General features: G+C 38.4%; 1 protein-coding gene across 1 annotated transcript in view; it reads left to right on the forward strand.

The window, feature by feature from the left end:
• The window catches only part of Lint-O (L(3)mbt interactor in ovarian somatic cells), a 66,006-nt gene that overhangs the window by 26,178 nt on the left and 15,410 nt on the right, over positions 1 to 24,418 (forward strand). Inside the window, exon 5 of the mRNA XM_067150732.2 lies at positions 8,894 to 9,129. Coding sequence (XP_067006833.2) covers positions 8,894 to 9,129 — 236 coding nt within the window. The remainder of the gene's footprint in view (positions 1 to 8,893; positions 9,130 to 24,418) is intronic.

Raw genomic sequence — 24,418 nt, forward strand, 5'->3', positions numbered from 1 at the left:
AAACATATATGATCCTACTATGCATCAATATTCCTTTTCTTACTCTTCAAATAAATCATTTATATCTTACATTTCGTCGAAGCATTACTTATTTCTTCTATACATTCTCCATTCTCAACATATAACATTGTTATGTCTTCATCATAACTCATTTTACCTTATATCACTTCATATTCTTTCTTATATTTCAACTATATATCTTATCTGACGCTCAAATGACCTTATTTCCAAATATACTTAGTATCGGATCAATATCTTCTGAAATAACATTAACATGTCTTCAATCTGCCATTATATTCTTATTTAATGCATATCCTAATTTATTACGGTAACATATAACCTCTACATAACATAATATCATTTGGCATTGCGTATCGAAGATCCTGAAATTATCCCTCTTATAAATATTTCACATATGGTACAGTATAAAATGGCTAATTGGGATTCTTTGCTTTCATTGGAACATTATTACAGTTTATTTCACTTCCTAACTTGGGTTTGTCTTATTTTTGATGAAGACTACCTATTCCCTTATATCATTGGCATAAATAATCACTCACGAGAATCTAATATATATATAATCTAATATAATTCTGAAGACTCTAAACACATATCTACCATCCTAACCTTGTTACTACCTATCGATATACATGTTGTTAGAAGAACTTATCTTTTTCCATTGCTTTCCGGAATGATATCTATCATTTCGTCATCCTCTACAGCTCTGGATTCTAGTCATTTGGCTTGGCCGGTCAGCGTTATGTCATAGGAAACCAGGAGTCATCTCTGCCATGTCGGTCCAGCTCGGAATCATCCAGATAGAAAGTGAAGTCTTATCTCCCGTATGCAGTAATCAGACTGTGCCTCTTAAATAGGCTTCTGATAAGTTCACCTGCATACACCCCAGCGTCAGTGGGTAGGGTCTGACACATCCCACTCTGTCGAGTCTAGTGTCAGACCTAAGACGAAACGGTGGTTAATAGAGCAAACGCTGGAAAAACCCTACATCTAATTTTTGATCTGATTTTTGATCATCCAGATAGTCGACACCAGTTTTCTTAGCAAGCCATGATTTCCTTCAAAAACTCGTTTGAGAATACAATGATGAAATCAGATGTGACATAACAACAGTTTCAAAGCCTTCTAACGTGATTTATCTACTTGATTCCACTTAGTATTGCTTCGTATAATAGCAATGTCTTTATTAGATCTCCAATATGTCTGCAAATATTTCAATTTATTCTCATGAAGAATGGCTTTACTAGTTGTTAATTGTTTATATTGCGATAATTGAATATTCTTTCTTGTAGTCATGGTCTTGTCGTTGCACTTTCCATATGGCGGTGCGAATCAATTTATAAGTTGTGTATTTTATTATTTCACGCATATTTGATTAATCTTTTATATCTTCTTCTACTTTCTGCTTATTTGTATGCTATAATAAGTAGCTTTCTTTTCTTATTTTATTCTCTCGTCTTAATAATTTGATGCGATTTTTACAGCTTCTTCATCGGAACATGTTCACTCACTTGAATTAGCCTTTCATTTTTAATTTTAAACAGTGTTGATATTAACAATTCGAATATCTATTTTGTCTTGGTCACTGCCATCGTGATTTTATTCATTATGACTTTGCGTTACTCTCAGTTCCTTGATATCTTATATAATTTTTGCAACTTCATTACTAGTAATAGTGTTCGTCTTAATTCGATTGATTACAAGATATTAGAATCATTCCGTATTGATGGTTTTCACTTTACAGAGGAAAAATTAAATGTATCCTCCTAATTCAATAGAAATCATAATTCCATCATTGGATGGAGCAATAAAATTCAAGCATGTCTTGACTCGTTTGAGCCATCTTCAGTGAAATAGGGGGGGGGGGCTTAAAGTAATCTACATAATACAAGCTAAAAATGTGCTAAAAGTATAATGAAGGAACAAAAGAAAAAAAAGAGACATGATGGAAATAAAAACAATTAACAATATATAATATTTACATCACTAGATGGAGCAATAAATAACTCATTGAGACAAATTCGGTGAGAAAAGGTTAATATAAAACATAATTGAATCCAAAAGTGTGCTAAAACTAAGAAAATGAAATATGTGATACAGACGGAAACGAAACATAAGTGCTAATGGTGAGGTTGCGGACCTCTTAGTCTAAAAATTGAGTTTGATAAACAGTTCAAAAACAAGACAAAATCACTGATGAAAATTCAGGCTTACAGTCTGTCTTTGTATCATTGTATCATTTATTCTCTCAGTTCGCATGTCGCATCACTGCACAATACTTCAATAATTGAATCACGAGATCACTGGTGTACATGGACGGTGAGTAAGTGAGCCGACTGATTCAGTAGCTTAAATAAAAGTATGTTTATTCACAAAACCAGTGGTCTACTGTACATCTCGGGTAGCCTATACAGAATATGATGATTTAAAAAATTCTCTGCTGATAGAAAAAGACATTTTCAAATACGACCGAGCTAGTCTCATCATCGCCATAAGACCTATCTGTGTCGGTGCATAGTAAAGCAACTTATTACATTTATATTTAATATGTGGACACAGCTACTGTTACATCTAATTCTGTATATATAATAAAGTTGTGACTTTCAGAGAACTGTGGAAAGCCATAAGGTAGTGTATACAATTTGGGTTATATAAATAATAATAATACTACGCAAGTTTTGTGTTGTAATAAGCGTGTATAGTATTGCACAAGTACCTATTTTTTCCTGTATTTCAATTTTTAACTTATTTATTTTGTATTATGTACTTACCAAGAATATAATGAAATTTCCAAGCTCTTTGAAATCATTTAAGAAAAGACTAGGCAGACAATTTATAGGGAATCTCCCACCTGTGCGACAGCTCTAAATGCAGATCACTGTACACACATTTTCCATCTAACTCTATATTGTTATTTAATGGAGTTGTCACTGTCAGGGGAAGGTTTTGTAACATTAAAACTTGATGCGAAGAAGTGGCTGCAGGAGGATCTAGAATGTGAAAGCTAGATGGTGCATAGGAAAGCAGTTCATAGAATGAAGACCAGATGGCAGCAGCAAGCACTGAATATTGTTGCTGCTGTCTTATCAGAACACACTACACAGACACAATAGGATCAATGACTCTAATGAGCTGTGAATCGGCTCACTGTATCGATTCAGTAATGTGAACGGATTCAAATTAATCGATTCTGTGAAATGAATCGAATATCCCATCACTACACTGGTGTACTGTACCAGCTAAAGCTCTTTTATGGAATTTAACACTGCATTTTGTGTTATACAAGTTTCAGTTTTGCTGCTCTTTGTCAAGCTTTAATGTAAATATGTACAATCTAAAAAGAGCCTAATTAAGTTTTATTCTGTATCATTTTCTACCCCACTTGACTGATAGCATAAATCTTGGTCACAACATTCATTTATAACTACACAGTCTATCAGGTAGCTTGGATGTCATTATAAAAAGTTCTACATTGTTTTTGTTTTTAAAAATTCACTGGGCTGAGTGGCTCAGACGGTTGAGGTGCTGGCCTTCTGACTCCAACTTGGCAGGTTTGATCCTGGCTCAGTCCAGTGGTATTTGGAGGTGCTCATATACGTCAGCATTGTGTTGGTAGATTTACTGGCACATAAAAGAACTCCTGCGGAACAAAACTCCGGCACCTCTGAAAAAATAATACAAATATTGATTTGCTTTCCACCTATTCAATACAATAAAAAGTTTTTATTGTTAGGATTTTATCCTTGACATAACACTACAACTGCTACTTTTTATTGTATTGAATAGGTGGAAAGCAAATCAATATTTGTATTATTTTATAACAAATTTCAATACGGACCTAAAAATGAGTTTTTACCTCTGAAAAAACTGTAAAAGTAGTTAGTTGGACATAAAACCAATAACATTATTATTATTGTCTGACTCGGCTGAATGGTTAGTGTACTGGCCTTCAATTCAGAGGATCCCGGGTTCGATTCCCAGCCGGGTCAGGGATTTTAACCTTAATTGGTTAATTCCAATGGCTCAGGGGCTGGGTGTGTGTGGCGAATACATCATTAGAAATCATCCTAGGTAGGGTCCTCATCTTCTCTGACATGCTGGTCACCTAATAAGCTGTCTATGAGAAAAAGCCCTGCACCAGGCCTCTCCAGAGGCCATACGCCATTATTATTATTATTATTATTATTATTATTATTATTATTATTATTATTATTATTATTAAAGTTGAAATTTTTCCTACAGCATCTGCAGGCTGCCACAAACACATAAAAGTATCTTACGAATACAAATTTTGATTAGGCATGAACCTAGAAATCGAATAATCAAAGAAAGAATTTTTCAAGGTCCGTATGCATGGTTCCTAAAAATGGAGTTGGAACATTTCAGTGCACTAATTACCATGGTAGTGATTAATGTTTTGGGAAGTCTGAACTGTTTACGGAAGTCTACAAAGATTCTCCCCAAGTCTCAGTGTAGTTTCTGTGCCTCAAGAGGCACTATTGACGTGATCTTCTGTGCAAGGCAACTCCAAGAAAAATGCAGGGAACAACAGCGTCACGTTTACTTAGTTTTTTATGATCTGGAAAGGGCCTTTGAGTCTGTCCCGAGGTCTGCTATGTGGGCAGTATTGTGACACTCACTTTGGTTGCCCTAAACGCTTTGTTGGCCTGGTTCGAGCATTCCGTGATGGTACGTCTGGTTATGATCTCCATCAGGAAAACATCTCTGATCTTTCCCTATCACACATGGACTGAAGCAAGGGTGTGTACTTTCCCCAATGCTCTTTGCTTTGTACATGGCTGCTATGCTTTGTGATTCATCACATACTGATATCTGTGGCATTTATTTAAGGTATTGTCTTGATGGAAGTCTCTTCAACTTGTTGAGACTTTGTTCACGTCACTTAACTCATGTGACCAGAATAAGTGAAATGCAGTATGCTGGTGATACTGCATCACCTGTTCTTACTCCTGAGGACTTGTAACAGTCAATCAGTAGTTTCAAGAGCGCATATGATCCTTTTCGCCTCACCATCAATGGTACAAGAAACCAAGATCCTTGCTCAACCTGCCCCAGGGACTAGCCTTGCAGAGTTCAACGTCTCTTGTCTCGGACATCATTCTAGAATAGGTAGATCACTTCTCAAATCTTGGGAGCATCTTGTCTAAATGATGCACCTGAGAATAGAATGTGGAGAATGCCGTGCTGCTCATTTGGCATTTGGTCAGCTATCCAAGCGGGTCTTTAATAAAAGACCTAACAGTTTGTACCAAACTCATGGTGTCTAAAGTAGTCATCATCACACCATCACTCTATGGATGTGAAATCTGAACCCTGTTCTATCGTGATATCAAGGAACATAAACATATTCATCAGCAGAAACTTTGTTCGGTCTTAAGTATCAAATGTGAGAACCATGTCTCCAATCTTGTATTTCTTGAGAAAGTGTGCATGAACAGTGTAGAAGCCTCTATCATTGGCCATCGGCTTTGGTGGACTTGGTGTGTGTGTCATATGAGCGACACCAGGCTTCCTTGCCAATTCCTTTATGGTGAACTTTCCTCTGGCACAAGACTCCGTGGTGACCTTTTGAAGTGTTATAAAGACATACCATGAAGGTCACCAACATCAACCCTGAAACTTGGGACACACTTGTCAAGGATCGTTCTCTGTGGTGCCAGACCACCTCTCCTGCTGTTGAACTGTTTGAGCAAGAGTGTCATAGGCATGAAGAGGTTAATTGACAGTTACGCATGCTCTGTCAGATGCCGCCTCGTCCTCTCCCAACCATCGAGTACAATCTGTGTGGATGCATGTGTCACGCTAGAATTGACTTGTTTATTCATCAAAAGTACAAGTACAAACTGCACTGAGTGCTAGTGGATTAGAAGCAGGAGAATCTGTATACTTGTAATCGAGTAGCAGTCACCACCGCTGACATGCCGTACATTTTTCTGAGTCTATGCCTACTCAGGAGGTAGCAGTCTTGTGAATTTGTACAATCTTAAATTCTGATGCATCATAATCAAAAGAGTCTGAGTGCTCTGAGTCTGTGTAGTGCACAAGCTTGCTTATTGAATTGGGGCATGCATTGACTTTTGTCTTTGTAAGAGTTTTAAATGCAAACACTAGTTACCTGTCTGATTTTCTTGCTAGAACTACACATGAATGTTCCTTGCATACGATGTCAGTCACACATATATGGTGGGGGTTACCAATGCCACACCTCAGACATAACCCACTGATACCCATAATCAAGTCAAATTGAGAAGACTCCACCCTTATTAATACTAGAATATTGTATTGTCTTTTTAAAAGAAGTACACTTGACTATTCTAAATTAAAGGAATGTGTTTTGTCCCTCATTGAGGACATTTTCAGCTTATAGAAGATACAAAACTATACCAAAGTACACTAAGTAGTTAACAAGTATACACGCTGGATTCAATTAATTTTCTTGGAGAGGTATACTCTGTAGTGATGAGTCGAACTAGCTCTTTTGAGGGACCTAGCTCATTCGCTCTCACTCCTAACTGATTTACGTAGGTGGTTTGAAAAGTTCTCGGAATGTACTAGAATTAAGTAAGTTATCTTACCTCGGTGGAACTGATTTTATTTTTCAACATAGTCTCCCTGTAGACTAATGCATTTGGTCCAGTGATGTTCCAATGCCTTGATCCCATCTCGAAAATGAGATTTCTCCAGGCCTGCAAAATACCTCTCCAATTCGGCTGTCATTTCTTCTCTTGTAGAAAATCTCCGTCCACCGAGGAAAATTTTCAGCTTGGGGAATAGATGAAAGTCTGATGGTGCCAAATCAGGTGAATAAGGTGGATGTGGCAACAATTCGTACCCCAGTTCATGAAGTTTTGCCATGGCAATAACACTTGTGTGCGGCGGAGTGTTGTCCTGATGAAAGATGACCTTTTTCCTTGCCAAACCAGGCCTTGTTTCGCGTTTCCTGTAGTTGGTCTAGGAGGTTTGCATAGTATTGCCCCGTAATTGTTTGGCCAGTAGGAAGATAATCTATCAGCAGAATGCCTTTTGCATCCCAGAAAACTGAGGCCATGACCTTTCCGGCCGAACGCACTGCCTTTGCTTTCTTTGGTGGTGGTGAATCAGTATGTTTCTACTGCTTTGACTGCTGTTTTGTCTCTGGGGTATAGTAGTGGACCCAAGTTTCATCTGTAGTCACAAACCGGCACAAAAAAATCTTGTTGGTTGCACTGAAAACTGGCCAGACTTTGTTCGGACATTTCCAATCTGGTGTGTTTATTGTCCAATGTCAAGAGCCGCGGCACCCATCATAATATTACGTACTGTTTTCTTTTAAGTGACTCACAATTTCTACCTCAATTTATATTTCATCTTATACCGATCCAGAGTTCACTTAATCTTTTTCTTTTTCATATGCATTGTTTTTTCATGTTTTTTATGTTTTGAACGGCTGACGATGACCTGGACTAGGGTTTAAACCAGTCCCATTTCTAATTACTATTAAATAAGAATGTAATCACTACATTTCTTTCTCTTATGTATTGAATAGGTTGAACCTCTTTTTCAATTATTTAATTTTTAACGTTAATTTTTTCATACCCAATTCTTCGGTTAAAATATAATATACCCATTCAGAAGACATCCCTACAGCTTCAGCAATCTCCCGCACTTTCAGTCGACGATCCTCCTTGACCATTTTATGCACTTTTGCAATAAATTCTGGGGTCGTAACACTTTTTGGCCGTCCACTACGCGGATCATCATCCAAGCTCTCCCGACCAAATTTAAACTCGTTGGTTCACTTGGCAACAGTTGAAAATGAAGGAGCAGAGTCCCCCAGTGTGTTCTGAAAGTTGGATGAATTTCCTTTGTTTTCATACCTTTCTTTACAAAGTATTTAATCACTGTTCGAATCTCAGTTTTTTCCATTGTTACAAATCACTACGCGGGAACAACAAAGAGTCGTCACTACCACACTCCTACAGCTAGAGCACTGACGCGCCACGTGTTCACTCACAAAGGATGTGTGATTCTTGCGCGGAACTCGTTGCTCTAGCACTGACATCTAGCGGTGTTTCCGAGAACTTTTCAAACCGTCCTCGTATTCAAATGAGTCAGTTCGTTTGTTCACAAGCTGGTTGTGGGAAGGTTGGAGCAAGCCGAGAAAGTCATTCCGCTCACCACATCCATGTTCATTCGATCATCCAATTTAGGGAAGACTACTCTGCATGACTTCCGGTTATATTTGAACGAACGAGATAGCGTAAGATAGTTTGTTTCCCACAACAGTTGGCAATTTGCAATTCAATGCGGTGACCATGCGAATGTCTACCAGCTACAAATTAAGAATGTGCCAGTTATTTAACCATATCTTGTCTGCCGCCTTGATTCAACCATTGACAATGTCCAATAGAGGAACTTTTCAGCATTTTCATGATATTTTAACAACAAGCACTAATGGACCATTTTAACATGATGCAATGCATCTAAGAATTTTAGAGCCTGATTTTAATTTTGTCATATTTTAAATGTTGTGCACATAGTTCATCCCAGATGTTTTTAACACTTTTTATTGTCATTTGTCTTTGTTTGTACATTTGTTTTAGTTATTGGATGTGTTTGTACAATTTTGCATTAAGGCTGATGATGGCCAGCCAAGGCTGAAACTAGTTCCTAGATTAGAAATGTAATTTAAACATTGCATAATATAGTATTGAAAAGGTGGACCATTATGACATAAGTTTAATTATTATTGTACTCGTATGTCTGATAAAATAGAGAAAATGTGAGCTTTGTTCCTTTTGTCATTTGTAAAGTTTTCTTCACTTTTGGATATTTAAATATCTTGAAATATAAATATTTGTATTTTCATTTATAGTTGGCAATTGCAGCAATATGGTGATAGACAGCTCAACTCTGTCTAGTCCAACGTCACCAAGATCACCTGTGCCTGATGCCACACCTGCCTGTTATCCAAGCTCTGTCCACTCTGTTGAGAGTGACGATCATGTGGATGATAGTATCCCAGATGTGAAGGGCTGGACTGAACAACAAGTGTTCATGTACCTGGAAGAGCAGGGCTGCTCCGAACAAGCAGAAGCTTTTCTGCGAAATGTAAGCTGCTTATCATTTTTATACTAATTATTATCGTGCATGAGTTTCTTTCTTAAAGAAGCATAACTGCCTTTTGTGAATGTCTCTTCCCAGTATGCTATGAAACTGACATATAGTCTCTTCAACACTTCGGTATAAATATATAACTAAATGATTATGTATGTGACTCGTAAGCTGAACCCGCGTTCTAGGGGTAGTGAATCTGTCTCTTACCTGGAGCCCCAGGTTTGATTCCTGGCTGGTTCAGGGATTTTTACTAGGATCTGAGGGCTGGTTCAGGGTCCACTCAGCCTATGTGAGAACAGCGGATGAGCTATCTGATGATGAGCTGGTCTAGAAAACCAAGAATAACAGCTGAGGGTATTTGTTGCACTTACCTCTCATCACCTTGTAATCTCCGGGCCTTTGGGTTGAGGAGCAGTTTCTTAGTAGGCCAAGGCCTCTCAGGACAGTAGTGCCATAGAGGTTTGTTAGCTTTAAAGGATTCATTACATAAAGCCTTGTGACATACTATGAAAATCATGTCTTTGAGGAATTGTTAAGCAGAATTCAATTAGGCATATGATATTAGTGCAATCAATTGTGGTGGTGGTGGTGGTGGTGGTGGTGGTGGTGGTGATGACGACGATGACTAGTCTGGATTTGGCCCATCAGCTTTCTTTTACTCCAGTAAAGCTGATCGATATTTCCTGATGCCCTAAACATTTCTGTAGTGTAGGAGTTGTTTTTTGTTGATTTCGATGCTTGGCCTGTTGTTATTTTCAACCTTGCCATGTGTGTTGAGTGCAAGAATGTCATGTAATAAAATATTTTGCAGGTGACATGTGGAGATCAGCTTTAAGTGAGATACTCAATTATAAAAGAATAAACTTATAACTAATTCTTAAATATTCTTCTTCTTAAGACGCCGTCTCCGAGCGGAGGTTGGCGATCCACGTAACTAGCTCTGATCTTGACAGCGCAGAATGGAATGCCATTTCTGAAGTACAGCAGTGCCATCTTCGAAGGTCTTTCAGCCATGAATTTCTTCTTCTCCCAACAGATCTCTTCCCCTGTATCTTCCCTTCGATAATAAACTGTAATAACTGATACCTCTCATGATATGTCCGAGGTATTGCGTTTTCCTCTGTTTTATGGTGAGCAGTAGTTCTTTTTGCTATTTCATCCGACGAAGGACCTCGGCATTTGAGATTTTCATTACCCACGATATCCGCAATAGACGGCGATACAGGAACATTTCAAAGGCATCAAGACGTTTTTCTATGATTGGATCCAGAGTCCAGCTTTCACATCCATATAGGAGAACAGAAAATATATAGCAGCGGATGATACGAATTCGTAGTTGGAGACTGAGATCTGACCTCACAAAGAATTTCTTCATGGTAATGTATTGTTTCCTGGCCTGCTCAATTCTAGATATTATCTCCCGTTTGGAGTTGCATTGGTCATCCAAGATGGTACCCAGATATTTGAGAGAAGACACTTGCTCAACTATTTTATCTTTTATTGTGAGATTTGTCCGAATTGTCTTCTTAGAGAACACCATCAGTTTCGTTTTTGAGGGGTTAACATATAATCCAAACTCTTCACTGTGCTGAACTAAGGAGTTTATCATGCACTGAAGGGCAGGCATGTCATCAGCTATGACAACGGTATCATGTGCATATCTGATGTTGTTGCTGATTTTCCCGTTAATTTTGATCCCACCATAGTCTTCCAATGTTTCTTTAAAGATTGCCTCTGTGTAAATGTTAAACAACAGAGGTGACAGTACACAACCCTGGCGGACGCCCTTCCTGATCGAAGCAGTTTCCGAAGTTCCTTGATCAGTTTTGACATTTTCAAACTGATTCCAGTACGGGTTACTGATAATACGTAAGTCACCGGAGTCAATACCTGTTGATCTCAGAATCTCTATCAGCATATTGTGCCTGACACAATCAAAAGCTTTTTTATAGTCTATAAAACATGCATAGACATCAACATTCATATCTCTGCACCTCTGTAACAACACATTTAACGAGAAGAGTGCCTCACGTGTACCAACGCCATTTCGGAAACCAAACTGATTCTGATCCACGTGGGATTCACATTTTTTGTATATTCTAGTGTGAATGATTCGCAAGAATATTTTGAGCACGTGAGACATCAAACTTATCATACGATAAGCATCACACTGAGACGAGTTAGGCTTCTTCGGTAGTGGTATGAAGGTTGATTTCAGCCATTCTGGTGGTATTTCTCCTGATACATATATTTAATTGAATAATGATGTTAAGATATTGAGGCTGGTAGATTCCTGTTCTGTTATTACTTTGAGAACTTCAGCGTACACACCGTCAGGTCCAGTTGCTTTACCATTCTTTTGAAGTTTTGTGGCATGTACAACTTTACCTTTTGTTATTTCAGGGCTATTTTCATTTATTCTCTCGTCAGGTGAAGGAGGATCATTTCTGTCATCATTGAAGAGATTTTCTATATATTCCTTCCATCGTTTGAGTTTCCCTTCCACACCCAAGATGATTTCATTATTGGCATCTCTCAAAATTTGACCATATGGTCTCCGTTTCAAACCAGCAAGTTCTTTCACTTTCTTATGCAAGTTAAAATAATCGTGCTTCTCTTGAAGGATCTCAATTTCTTTACACCTGTCTGTCATCCATAATTCTCGGGCTTCCCTGCACTTTCTGCGTACAGCTTTGTTTAGAATTTTGTATTGAATGTGATCTGTATTTTTGTGCTTTCTCCTTTCATCCATAAGTTCTAGAATTTCATCTGTCATCTAGCTCTGTCTTTTGATGTTGTTGCAGTGTCCAGTTTCATTTTCCTGGATTTCAGTCACACTATTTTTAATGGCGTTCCATGTGTATTCTACCTCTGATGTTTCAGTGTATCTTATTAATTCCATCTTCTTTTCCAGTGCAGTTCCAACATTAGTTCTTACTTTGGGATCCAATAGTTTCTTAATATCTATATGCTTGGATGGTTTAACATTTCTTTTAATTTTTCTAAAACGTATCATTTTAAGGTCCATTCTATTTACATCACCACCAGGATACGTCTTAACAGATGTCACATATTTCTTTAGTTGTTGTTTCACTAAAATGAAATCAATTTGATTTCTTACGATCTTTTCGTCGTTATCGGCGGGTGATATCCATGTGTAAAGCCGCTGAGGTGGAAGTTTGAAGAATGTGTTAGAGACAAACAGATTGTGCTCCATACAGAACTGAACAAGTCTATCTCCTCTTATGTTACGTTCACCAAGACCATGGCTGCCTACAGTATTGCCTTCAATGCCAGCCCCTACTTTTGAGTTGAAATCACCCATGACCAATGTTATTTCTCCATTCTTAGTTATTTTCATAGCTTCCTCTAAGGTGTCATAGAATGCTTCTACTTCATCATCATCTTTATCGGCAGTTGGTGCATGGACCTGAATAACGTTCATGATCCGGTGTGATGTTTGTAACCTCAGCAACATTACTCTATCACTAAGTGGTACAAAATCTGGAACTGAATTTGCGATCATTGATGAAATAAGCACAGCAACTCCATATCTGTGATTGGTGTCGGTTCCTCCCGAGAAGTACATATATCCTTCCTTCCTGTTCTGAATTCCTGATCCAGTCCACCTTACCTCACTCAATCTAAGGATGTCTACTTTCAATCTACATCTTTCTGCTTCCACATTTGCTAGTTTTCCACTCATATACAAACTGCGTACATTCCAAGTAGCAACTCGTAATTTCTTGTCGTAGATTTTTATTTTCCTAGCACTGTCAAGTACACAATCGTTCACAACTATGTTCGCAGTATTCCCCCCTGGAGATCCGATTGGGGGAATAGAAACTCCGGATACTAATTTCCGAGCCATGTTATGTGAATTTATAGGGATGTCCTTCAGGACCTTTAATGCAGTGGTTTCCCGTTACCTTCTGCATTTTACTGCCGTTGACCACACGTGGTTCCTCCGCCTTTAGGGGCAATTTCTTACCCCTTGGACAATAGAGTGCCCAGACCTACACCCGCTCATCCACTCTCAAGGAGACTGTTGGCATCTGGTGTAGGGTGTCTCCTTATACCGGGAGATATTCGGTCCCCTTTTAGTCGCCTTTTACGACAAGCAGAGGTTACCATGGGTGAATTCTAACCCGCAGACCACACCTTCCAAAAATGAACTGTATAGTAGACACTATCAGTAAAATATTCTACAATATGAATTTGATTAGTAGTATCCTTCGGAATACGACGTAGCATATGTACATTATTTTTACATGAAGCCGGTTCCTCATAGAAAGTATTCCGTGATGTCGTTATCATACCATCTCCTTTAATAGGCTTATCAGGATGATTGTAAGACCAATGAATACGAAGACCTTTCGTACCTTTAACGAATTTATCGCAGATAGGACAGTTTTATTAATTCACACGATGGACACAACCACGAGTCAGCAGCGCTAGTAAGAACTTAAACTTCCACATCAGAGATGCCAGCGTAAACTCCGTGAATCCTCAAATGACATATCTCACAGAGAAGTAATTCAATGAATATAACGTCACCTTATTTCCCACACAGACATCAGGCAATACGCACAATAACAAAGAATAACTTAAACATTGAATATCATACTGGAAATACACGACGCATGAATACTAACAAAACATGGCTACCGTTCCTTAGTTGGTGTAAAGGACACCTAGGTGGTGTTAAGTAATATAGTATACTTTTCGAAAAGGTCAGGGAGAAATTTTACAATCAACGACAAACAAGAGACTACAACAAGATGGCTGCCATCTTGTTCATAACTAAACTTAAGAATTTAGTGGAAACATTATATTAAAAAAAAAAAAAACTCAGCCACAGAAGACAACACTATCACGTTTGTAAAACACACTAACAAACTTTGCAGTCAGTCGAAGAACCCCAAAGCACCATTTGGTTGATTTCAATACAGAAATTGCGTGTCTGAAATCAATGGTAAATTGCTCTTATAGAAAGCGTGCACAGATGCTCCTAGCCCCTCAAGTGGAAGAAATCAGCAGGTTCCTGATGACGTCTTGAGCATTCAGTCCAAGAGGTGTGTCTGTGGGAGTGAAATTGTGGTGGTAGTAGTGTATCAAAATGCCTGAATCAAATAGAAACTGTTGTGCAGTGAACTGCTGCACAATATGCAAAAACATGCATGGAAAAGGGATTACATTTCGTAGATTTCCTGGTAGTTCATGGGAATCGGACATACACAGGAAGTGGGTTCTAGCTGTGTAGTCATTTGTGAAGTAAATGAATTATTATTGCCAAATCATTATTTCCTACCTCTGAAATCAAACATTTGAAACATACGAGTTATGCCACGTATATTTTGAAATGGTACATTTCACTTCAAGTATGCATTACATCAGATTCGTATATCTGTTTATGTTCATTTCCTTTAATATGGCATGGAGAGCTGAATCAAACCAGTCTACGGACTGATGACTCAAACAACAACATGATGATGCATCAAGCATCACCTTCCAGATGCACATGTCTTGACTACGCCGAAAATTATAATAATAATGTTTTCCCTGCTTTTCAGTGCAAATGGAGCTCCTTCGGAGCCCCAATATGCTCTTGTCATTTGCAGTGAACATTTTGTTGGGGTAAAGCCAAGTAATATTTAAATCGTTCTATCATTTATATTGTACCATCTGTGTTTCATGAGAGCTATAAAAGGAGACTGAAAAGATAATGTAATGTATCCCATTTTGAAAGAGCGAGGAAACTAATGAAGTGTTCAAGTAAACATTTGTTTTATAATCAGGAATCTTGTTAATTTTTTGTCCAAAATGAGAGTGAAAAACTACATTTGAGGTCGAAGCAATGACTTCCAAATTTACTTGTGTTTTTAGTGGTAATGATGTAAGTGCACATCACAACTCAAGCACAGCATCTCCAAGTATTTAGGAAAAGGTGGATAAAAGTTGTGGTCCCAACTCCCCGTAGACATATGCAGAGGATTTCATAAATACCAGAGCATAAAAAGTGAGGTACAGTTGAAGGATTTAACAAGCGTTTCACTTAAAACATGCAGTTTTTTCTTTCATTATTGCTTTCTAAAGTGTCTATAAATGTAAGTAATTGGGTACAACCTTTGCTCTCTTGGCAGTAATATTTGGTGTACATTGTACAACTACTACACAAATTTTTTCACAGCTTCCAGAATAGTAAAGAAACTTGCTTCTAATTGTATTTTCTGGCCTAGCGAACTATCTGTGTAAAATACTGTACCTCATGCTCTTAAAATATTTCATCCTAACGCATGTAATATAATCAGAAACGCCAGTAAGAATAGATGAGAAATGTTCCATGTTTTCTTCGTACAAGTCAAATGAAACATTTGTTTTTGTTTCCCCTTCTTATGGTGGAAGGACTAGTGACACTTTCATTGTTTACAATTCAGGCTTCTTAAATCTTTTAAGAGTGAAGGGGATGTTATCTCAGCTGACAAGGGGTTCCCAGATATTGAAATATAGTCACCTTATTCTTTACTTGATATGCTGCCTTTTCTTCACAATGGGTGATTTACAGAAGATTAACTGTTTCAAACTAAGTGTAGCAAAAATGCTAATTCATGTTGACTAATGCAGAATTTAAAAAATCATGAAACATATTCTTGATGATCTGTTCCCATATATCAGTGGCATTGTTTACGTAGCTTGTGTACTAGCAAATTTCTCGCCACCATTAATTAAGAACATAGAACTTTAACCCTCGTACATAATACACTTGGATAAATCTAGCTTCTCAGATCTTCACTTAGCAATATGATGAGTCATTTACATACTTATTCCAACTGGCTGAATTTCTGCTAATATGCTTACCGGATGTTACCTGTCAATAGCTTATCAAGAGAACACTCAAGTCCACCGGAAATCTCACTTGCAACATTTAAGTTTTTACAAGTGTTGCTTCCTTAAATAGATTTGAGGTAGTCACAGTGGTGATTAACTTCACCCTGTAAGAGTGTACTACGTGGCACATTTAAAAAACAATAAGATAATAAACCAAGAAAGGAAAGATAAACAAAATACACAAACAAGGATGACTAAAGGCAATAGGAACACGATGTGGAAGATGCTGGACAACCTTATGGGAAATGTAACCTGGAAGCACTTACAGCAAGTTCTAGAACTCAGGAAGTCATGTTCCTTAAAATAGCGTTTATTAAACATAATCAACTTAACCTTTGAAAGAGACGTTAACGGGCACAATTGATGCTGGAAATTAATTCTACTGTTAAAATAACACAAATTCATGACATACAAAATTCCTAAGTTATGAATTTCATTATGGTCTGTATTGACAATTGATCGTTATCAGAGGTTAGCGAAAGGTCCACCTATTCAATACCATTAACTTAATATAGTGTCCTATATAATTGGTACTAGTTTCAAACTACATACATTGGGTCATCTTCAGCCATGATCTAATTGAAAACGTATGCTTACATGTAACCAACAATAAAGAATACAATCTGGTATGTCTTAATTTAAAATCGAAGTCTAAAACATTGATGAAGTCAGACTACACATTTAAAATTGAGGCTGAAGTGATATATTAAAACCGTTGTGGTTGGTGTTGAACTTTGTCAACGTCCTTATAGTAACCAAGTGTGCTTGAGTTGATTGTAGACTTGGTATTCCTCATCTGTATAGTTGAGCTATTTGATTTATAAATTGTCTTGTTGAATAGTACCATGAGTAATGGTTTATATGTAGCTTGAAGGGGACTTTCACAACTTGAATACAGTAAGTGTTTCTTTTCATCAGATGTAGTGATCTATTGTTTAATTTGGTTTGAAGTGGATGTCCCTATGTTCTTTGTAAATTGTGTGGACTTGGCATGGACACCAACACCAGACTCTCAGTGTGGGAGTACACACAGGCGCTAGTATTCGTGGTCCTGCCCTCAGAATCCGGGTGATGTTCCATGCATCAAATAAACGCCAAAATCAAAGGACTTTACACAGGAAAACAATTTATTACGTCCTCCTACTCAATACAATGTATATCCATCTTAGAGTCCAGAACTCCCCCTCGGAGCAAGAGCTTGGAACAGACATGTCCACCTCCAAAGAGGACTAAGATGAGAATAGAGGCGCTAACATCGCGTCTTAGTATATAAGCCCCTCAATTTGCATATGGCACCCTTCCAAAACAAGAGAACCAATCGACCAATTATGTGCAGAATTTTAAAAAGCAGTCTTTGCATCTCTTTATACGAAGGTGGAATATTCCGTACACTCTCTGACGTTCTCCAGAATGCCCTGATGTTTGCCAGAACACTGGAAATGGTGTCATTCTGGCATCATTTTTCCACTCTTTCACATAAACTAGAATACAGTAAGCAAGGATTTTCTGGCATCAGCAAGACATGAGAAACAAGTTAATTTAAGACATAAGAATGAAAATGAAATTTAATAATAATAAAAACTGGAGAACAAAACTTCTCCTATTACACACACAACTCTGAAGATGATCTTATATGCATTTTATAAACAAGTACATCCTCCACCCCAAAACTGAGCCCTGGCTAATCAAAATTCACTACACATAGATTTTACAAAGTTACGCTCGCAAAAGAAAAATGGGGGTATGGATGGCACTATCTTCCTGAGATGAACTAAAGAGAAAAAAAACTTGCTCGTTCTTGCTTGGAGTCCTGATGGTGCTGCATCTAGCGTTGCTGACTTAGATGAGAAGATGACGGCTTGGCCATTGCCACCAGTGCTTCCTCATCACTTTTCTTTTCCGCCTATACTCCAACACCATGGTTGCTCACCTACACTGCAGGTTTTTCCTTGTTAGGCAGGATGGTACTGCTCCCAGGAGCTGAAACACAATGACACCAGTAACAGCGACATTTTCCTGATAGGCCACATGGGTGAGATTGGGTTTTAATCCAGCTGCATCAGGGATGTTTCCACAAGGAAAAGAGGGTTTGAACACATTAATCCATTCATCCATTCATTCTTCGTCATCACATTTTGAATTCTGGTCAGTGGATGATTTTTTTACTTTTAAATTGTCATTACATTTTGTTTCATTTCATACCGTTAGGGGCCAATGACCTTAGATGTTAGGCCCCTTTAAACAACAAGCATCGTCATCAAATAAAACTGAATCACAGCACTGAAAAGTGCTATTTTGACTAAATTGCAATTGTGGTGGACTGCTATCAAATTAGTGATATACACAGCTATTAAACTTGATATGGGCCGAGATATAGTATAAATATAACAAATATTAAAAGGGTCAGCGGCATATAAGAATGTACAGCACGTCAGTACTCAACGCAAGCCGGAAGACTAGCAATTAGGCAATATATGTAAATTGTGATAATATAGAAACGCAGAGTCCATAAAAAGGAAGCGCGCAGCTAGTAAATAAGAACCACTGATAGGGAGTGAAAAGGACAAGAGAAAGAAAATAATATATAAACAAGGCAATAAATATATATATTAACAATCAACAAGTGGAACAATTTAACATCTGATAAGATACCGAAAGAATATTGCCTAGGAATATGTAGAGAATAAGCTTGAGAAGCGAGTGAAAATATGCCATATTTACAATGTTTGAATATGCTTCAAGAAGAGAATAAAAAAAAGAACCAGAATATAGTGAAATCGAAAGAACTGCAATATAAGATAAGGATTTTAAAAAAGCAGAGGATAGGAAAATGGAAACAAGGATGAACTATGGGAAAAGATTCCCTTTTCCGGGTAGTATATCGTAAAAGTCTCAGGTGTGTGAAATAGTAATTCGCTTCAAAAAGGCCGTGTGAATATGCAAATAACAGTTCTCATAGTCCTGCGTAAAATCCGTATTTAACAGAGAGAAGAGCGGAGTCTGTTAGCATAATGTCAACACAGGTGTAAGCTGGCAAGAATACAAGTAGAGGCCAGATAGCCTAGTAAATATGAAGTTGAAGTAATAAGTTCATAATTCTTGCTCACCAAAGAAAACAGCAGATATACGGTAGATAGACGCAAGACTGCCCCAGACAGTTCCTGCAAGAGAAACAAGTTAATTTAAGACATAATAACGAAAATGAAATTTACCTTATCCCCATCATGCCGGAACTCCCCCTTGGAGCGAGAGCTCGGAACAGACTTGCCCACCTCCACAGAGGACCAAGATGAGATTCGAGGCACTAACATCGCATCTTAGTATATAAACCCTTCAGTTTGCACACTGCACCCTTCCAAAATGAGGGAATCAATTTATCAATCACGCGCAGAATTTTAATGAGCCGTCTTTGCATCTTCTTACACAAGAGTGGAATATTTCACACACTCTCTGATGTTCTCCAGAACGCCTTGATGTTTGTCAGAACATCTGAAACAAGGTTTCATTCTTGGCATCATTCCCACACTCTTTGACATAAGTACGAAGGTCAATCAAATGTAAGCGGGATTTTTGTTCCTGAACATCAACAGTTGGTAGGACTGGCCCTGCGCTTCTGCTACGCTTAGGCGAGACCATTAGGAGTGGGGAGAGCGTGCTGTTAGATATTTCCCGCTGTTTCGTCAGTAACACAGTGTCGGAGCAACAGGTGCACCCCTCCAGTGTGCAACGCATAATTATAAAATTTCTTACTCATGAAGGAGTTAGAGCAGCGGAAATTTACCAGAGATTGACTGTACAGTTCGGTGATCAAGCATTGTCAAGGATGTGTGTGTTTGCCTGGCCTAAAAAGTTCAGGGAAGGACAAGAACGTGTGGAAAATCTGCAACACGGCCGCCGTCTTTGGACCAGCATTACAGACGAAAACATTCGTGCAGTTAAAGACATTATTGATGATGATCGACGGGCGAGAGTATCAGAAATTGCAAAACAAGTCGGAATCAGTTATGGGAGCTGTCAAGCAATCATCGCAAACGACCTACAGTTCCGTAAAGTGTGTTCTAGATGGGTCCCTCGCCTTTTGACCGAAAATCTGAAGTCGAGAAGTTTCAAGGTCGGTCAGAAGCTTACAGCAAGGTTTGGGGAAGAAGGTGATGCATTTTTGAGTCAGATCGTCACCTGAGATGAAACATGGGTCCACCATTACATTCCCGAATCCAAGCAAGCCAGTGAGGAGTGGCGGAGGAAAGGGGAGGCAGCACCATTGAAAGCCAAGACTCGACTGTCAGCTGACAGAGTTCTTGCAACCACTTTTTCGATCAGGGAGGCATTTTATTGCGTAGAAAAAAAGGCTAAGGAAAATAATAGAACCACAACTACAGGAAGAACAATATGGATTCAGAGAACACCGATCAACTAACGATCTCATATTTGCACTTAGAATACTGTTAGAAAAACATTGGGAGAAGGGCAAAGACTTAACACTAGTGTTTATGGATCTCGAAAAAGCATTTGATAGTGTTCTAAGGAAGACTATATGGAAATGCTTAAGAAAGAAAAATGTACCCAAAGGTCTTATCCAGAAAGTTAAAATGCTTTACGAAGACTGCTGCAGTTGCGTACACATAGGAAACGGTAATTCTGATTGGTTCCAAACCACTAAAGGAGTGCAACAAGGCAGTACCCTTTCACCCTTACTTTTTATCACTGTCAAGGATGAAGTCATGAAAGAAATTAAGCAGAAGAACAATATGGACATCATTGCATTTGCATTTGCAGGTGATGTAGTAATTTGGGGAAATACAGAGAAGGAAGTCCAAGAGAGGCTGAACACCTGGAATGAACATTTGAAAGCACATGGATTAACAATAAATAAATCGAAAACTGTTACTATGTCTGTCAACAGGCAGAAGAAGAAAGGAAAAATAATGCTGGAAGGTACACAGCTGGAAACAGTAGACCAATATAAATATCTTGGGTGCATCATTTCAAGTGATAACAGAATACAGCATGAGATTAACAACCACATTCAAAAATCAGCTCAGTTTTACCATCAAGTTCGGAACCTCCTCTGGAACGAACAAGTTCCCTCAAGATCAAAGCAGATTCTATTCCAATCATACTTCACCCCCATACTAACATATGGCCTAGAAACCTGCACAACAAACCAACAAGTGGATAGCAAACTACAAGCCGCAGAAATGAAGTTCCTACGTACTATGGTACAGAAGACAAAAAGGGACAGGGTAAGGAATGAAAGAATAAGGGAGCAAGCTGGTGTGTACCCATCCCTGAATGAAAAAGTGACAAGGGCCCGTTTGAAATGGTTTGGCCATGTCAAACGATTGGACGACGGAAGGACAGCAAAACAATGGCTACACACAGTCGTGGCCAGAAAACGACCAGTAGGAAGACCTAGGAAGAGATGGCTGGACCAAGTGAAAGAGGACATAGGAACAAGAGGAGTCAGCTGGGATGTCGTCTTGAGAGAAGAGTGGTACATGGACAGACAGAAGTGGAGAGTGCTCGTAAACCACACCCGGGCAACTGGAGTGGAAAACTGATGATGATGATGATGATGATGATGATGATGATAAGAGTTTCTAGAATGTGTCATTTCAAAAACTGACCTAATATAGGTAGCTAAAATATTTTTTTCTGGCTCAGGTGTTATGGCTGAGATGTTGTCTATAGATTATTTGTGTTAATACTGACAATACCTAGTGTACATTTCCTGTACTTGATGGTGGAAACAATAAACTATCTAAAGATGTCAGTAGAAATACTTTGGGGATATCCGGCACTTATAAACGCACAATATCGCTGCAGGGGAATTGTCACAGAGAACACCTCCGGCCCGGCCTGCATCACAAGAAGCTAAACTGTCGACAACAATTGCGAGGTATCCAGGTAGGTGTACATCCTATCTACAGTTATTCACAAATTATGCAGTTATTCAGCTAAGATGCCCACCTCAAATAATTTGTGAACCGTTTAAGATACTGACATCGTGTTTTCACTTTCGTTAATGGTATTAAGAGGCTCATAGTTGAATATGCAGTACTTTTCTAGCCATTTGATCAAATTTATCGGCACACACGTTTCCATATGGGAACACTGATGGTATACTATGAAGCTTATGCTCGTAGTTACTGGGACATCGCACAGATCGCAGCGCAGGAGAATCGGTCTCGGGAGAATTTCCCATTCCTACGCCGTCGAAAGAATTGGAGCAAACTCAGGCATTTTAGATCACATGTTCAACTCATGCGTAATGGTTGTTGCATATGCAGCAAGACACATCTTGCCCTGTCTAAAGTTTGAATAATGCACGCCTCTAGTACAAACTACTATACAGTTATTCACAGGGTTATTCAGCTAGTATGTACACGTCAAATGAGTCATGAACAGTTTAAGATACTGACTTTCTGTTTTCACTTTTGGTAATGGTATTGAGGGGTTCATAGTTGAATATACAGCACTTTTCCAGGCTTTTGGCAAAATTTATCGGCACACACTTCTCTATATGAGAACATTATTTCACACAATAACTACTTATGATATACTATCAAGCTTACACTCGTACTTACTGGGACGCTGCACGGATCGCAAGCAAGAAGCTTGCCACTTACATATTGCATCATTTGCATGGCATCAGTTTAAGAAGAATCACAATTTTAAGGGAAGCTGGTGTGAGTTCTCATCACAAGTCATTGACAGGTAAATAAAAGCTCCACATTATCGCAGAGGCAGAGCAAACTGGTAATCTCGTTACAGAAAGAAAGTATGGTGTGGGCGAGGATTCCAGATACGTGATTCCAGGATAGATCAAGCTTGTCGTGAACATACAACCAGTAATGGAGGGGAATCTTATAGACAAATAGCCAAAATTCTCAAAAAACAAAAATAGAATGTGAGAATAAGTCATTGAAAAGAGACAGTTTGGGTGTACGGTCACAAATTAAATGTGCTGATTGAAAGCTACAAGAGAGTTAAAGATTACAGGTCATAAGGCTAGCCATCGATGGCTTACACAGGTTTTTGAATGAAATAGTAAAATTATCATTAGCTTACATAGAATCTCCCTGCCAGTTATGAAGAAAAGTTTGTGGATTTCCACACATTTGTCATTGGTTTGCACCAGAGAAATTCAGACATATTTTCTTTTACAAATTGGTGATGCGGCCCAAACATTCTTTATTTTACTACAATATTTACAGTTTTCAATATAAATGTTTAACTAAGCTATACAGTTACAGGAAGCTTTTTTTTTTTTTTTTCAAAATTTCCCTTCCTAAAATTAGGGTGCAGGGTTTTTGTGTATATATATATTTTAAGCCATTGGGTTACTGTACAGAGAGCTAGCCTTTCCAAGATAGTTAACCTGTACAGTAGGGAATACAGTGTATGCCATGCGCTACTGTCGCTTCCCTGGTGGGCGACACGGCATATGCCACATGATGTTTATTATTCTTTTACTAACATATCCATCAGATTGAGCTGAAATTTTAAAGACAAGTCGAGCCAGCTGAGTTTTTGTGAATGTTTGGATTTGTGTATTACATTTTCTTGGTCAGATATGTTACTTTCATGCATTCTAGGTTATTTCAAAAGTATTTAGTCAGTAGCTTGTATGTTAAGTTTTATTTGCATTTTATGCAAATGGCAGAGAGACATCTAGATCCAACCAGTGATGCTATCCGTGAAATGTTAGAACTTATTTATGAAGATGACATACTTAGTGAAGGATCTTCAGTGAAAGTGAATCGTTGTGTTTAGAGAATACTGTGGGCCCATGTTCTTCAACACATGCTGAAATGGGGTTGGTCAATCGCTTTTCAAGTGCCGAGAGTAGTGCATGCGACCGTGATAGTTTCTCACACAGTGAGTGGGACTTTTGTGGATGCAGAAGGGACAGATTTGAAGCAAAGTACAATTCTGGAATTGGAGGTGAACTGCAGAACATTATGGAGCCTGAAGAAATTTATGGATACTTCATTCATGAGAGATGTGTGACCTAGTAGCTGGGCAAACTAATTTGAATGCTCAACAGAAAATCAGTTAGAAGACACAGACTGGAAAAATGAAAGAAAAAAGTAGTAGAGACTGGGTATCTACAAATGAAAATGAAATACAGCTCTTCTTACCTATTCTGCTTTTACAGGGAATAATTAATAAACCTAAACTAAGTGATTATTTTTCAAGGAACCTTTTTATTGGCTAAACTGGTTTTTCGAAATTATGTCGGGAAAATGGTTCTTTCTTATGAAGTTCCTACATTTTTCTGATATTGAGGTATATAATAAACTGGGTGAGTTGGCCGTGCGGTTAGGAGCGCGCAGCTGTGAGCTCGCATCTGGGAGATAGTGGGTTCGAACCCCACTGCCGGCAGCCCTGA

The sequence above is a fragment of the Anabrus simplex genome, chromosome 1, assembly GCF_040414725.1.
Source record: "Anabrus simplex isolate iqAnaSimp1 chromosome 1, ASM4041472v1, whole genome shotgun sequence".
NCBI classification, from domain to species: domain Eukaryota; kingdom Metazoa; phylum Arthropoda; class Insecta; order Orthoptera; family Tettigoniidae; genus Anabrus; species Anabrus simplex.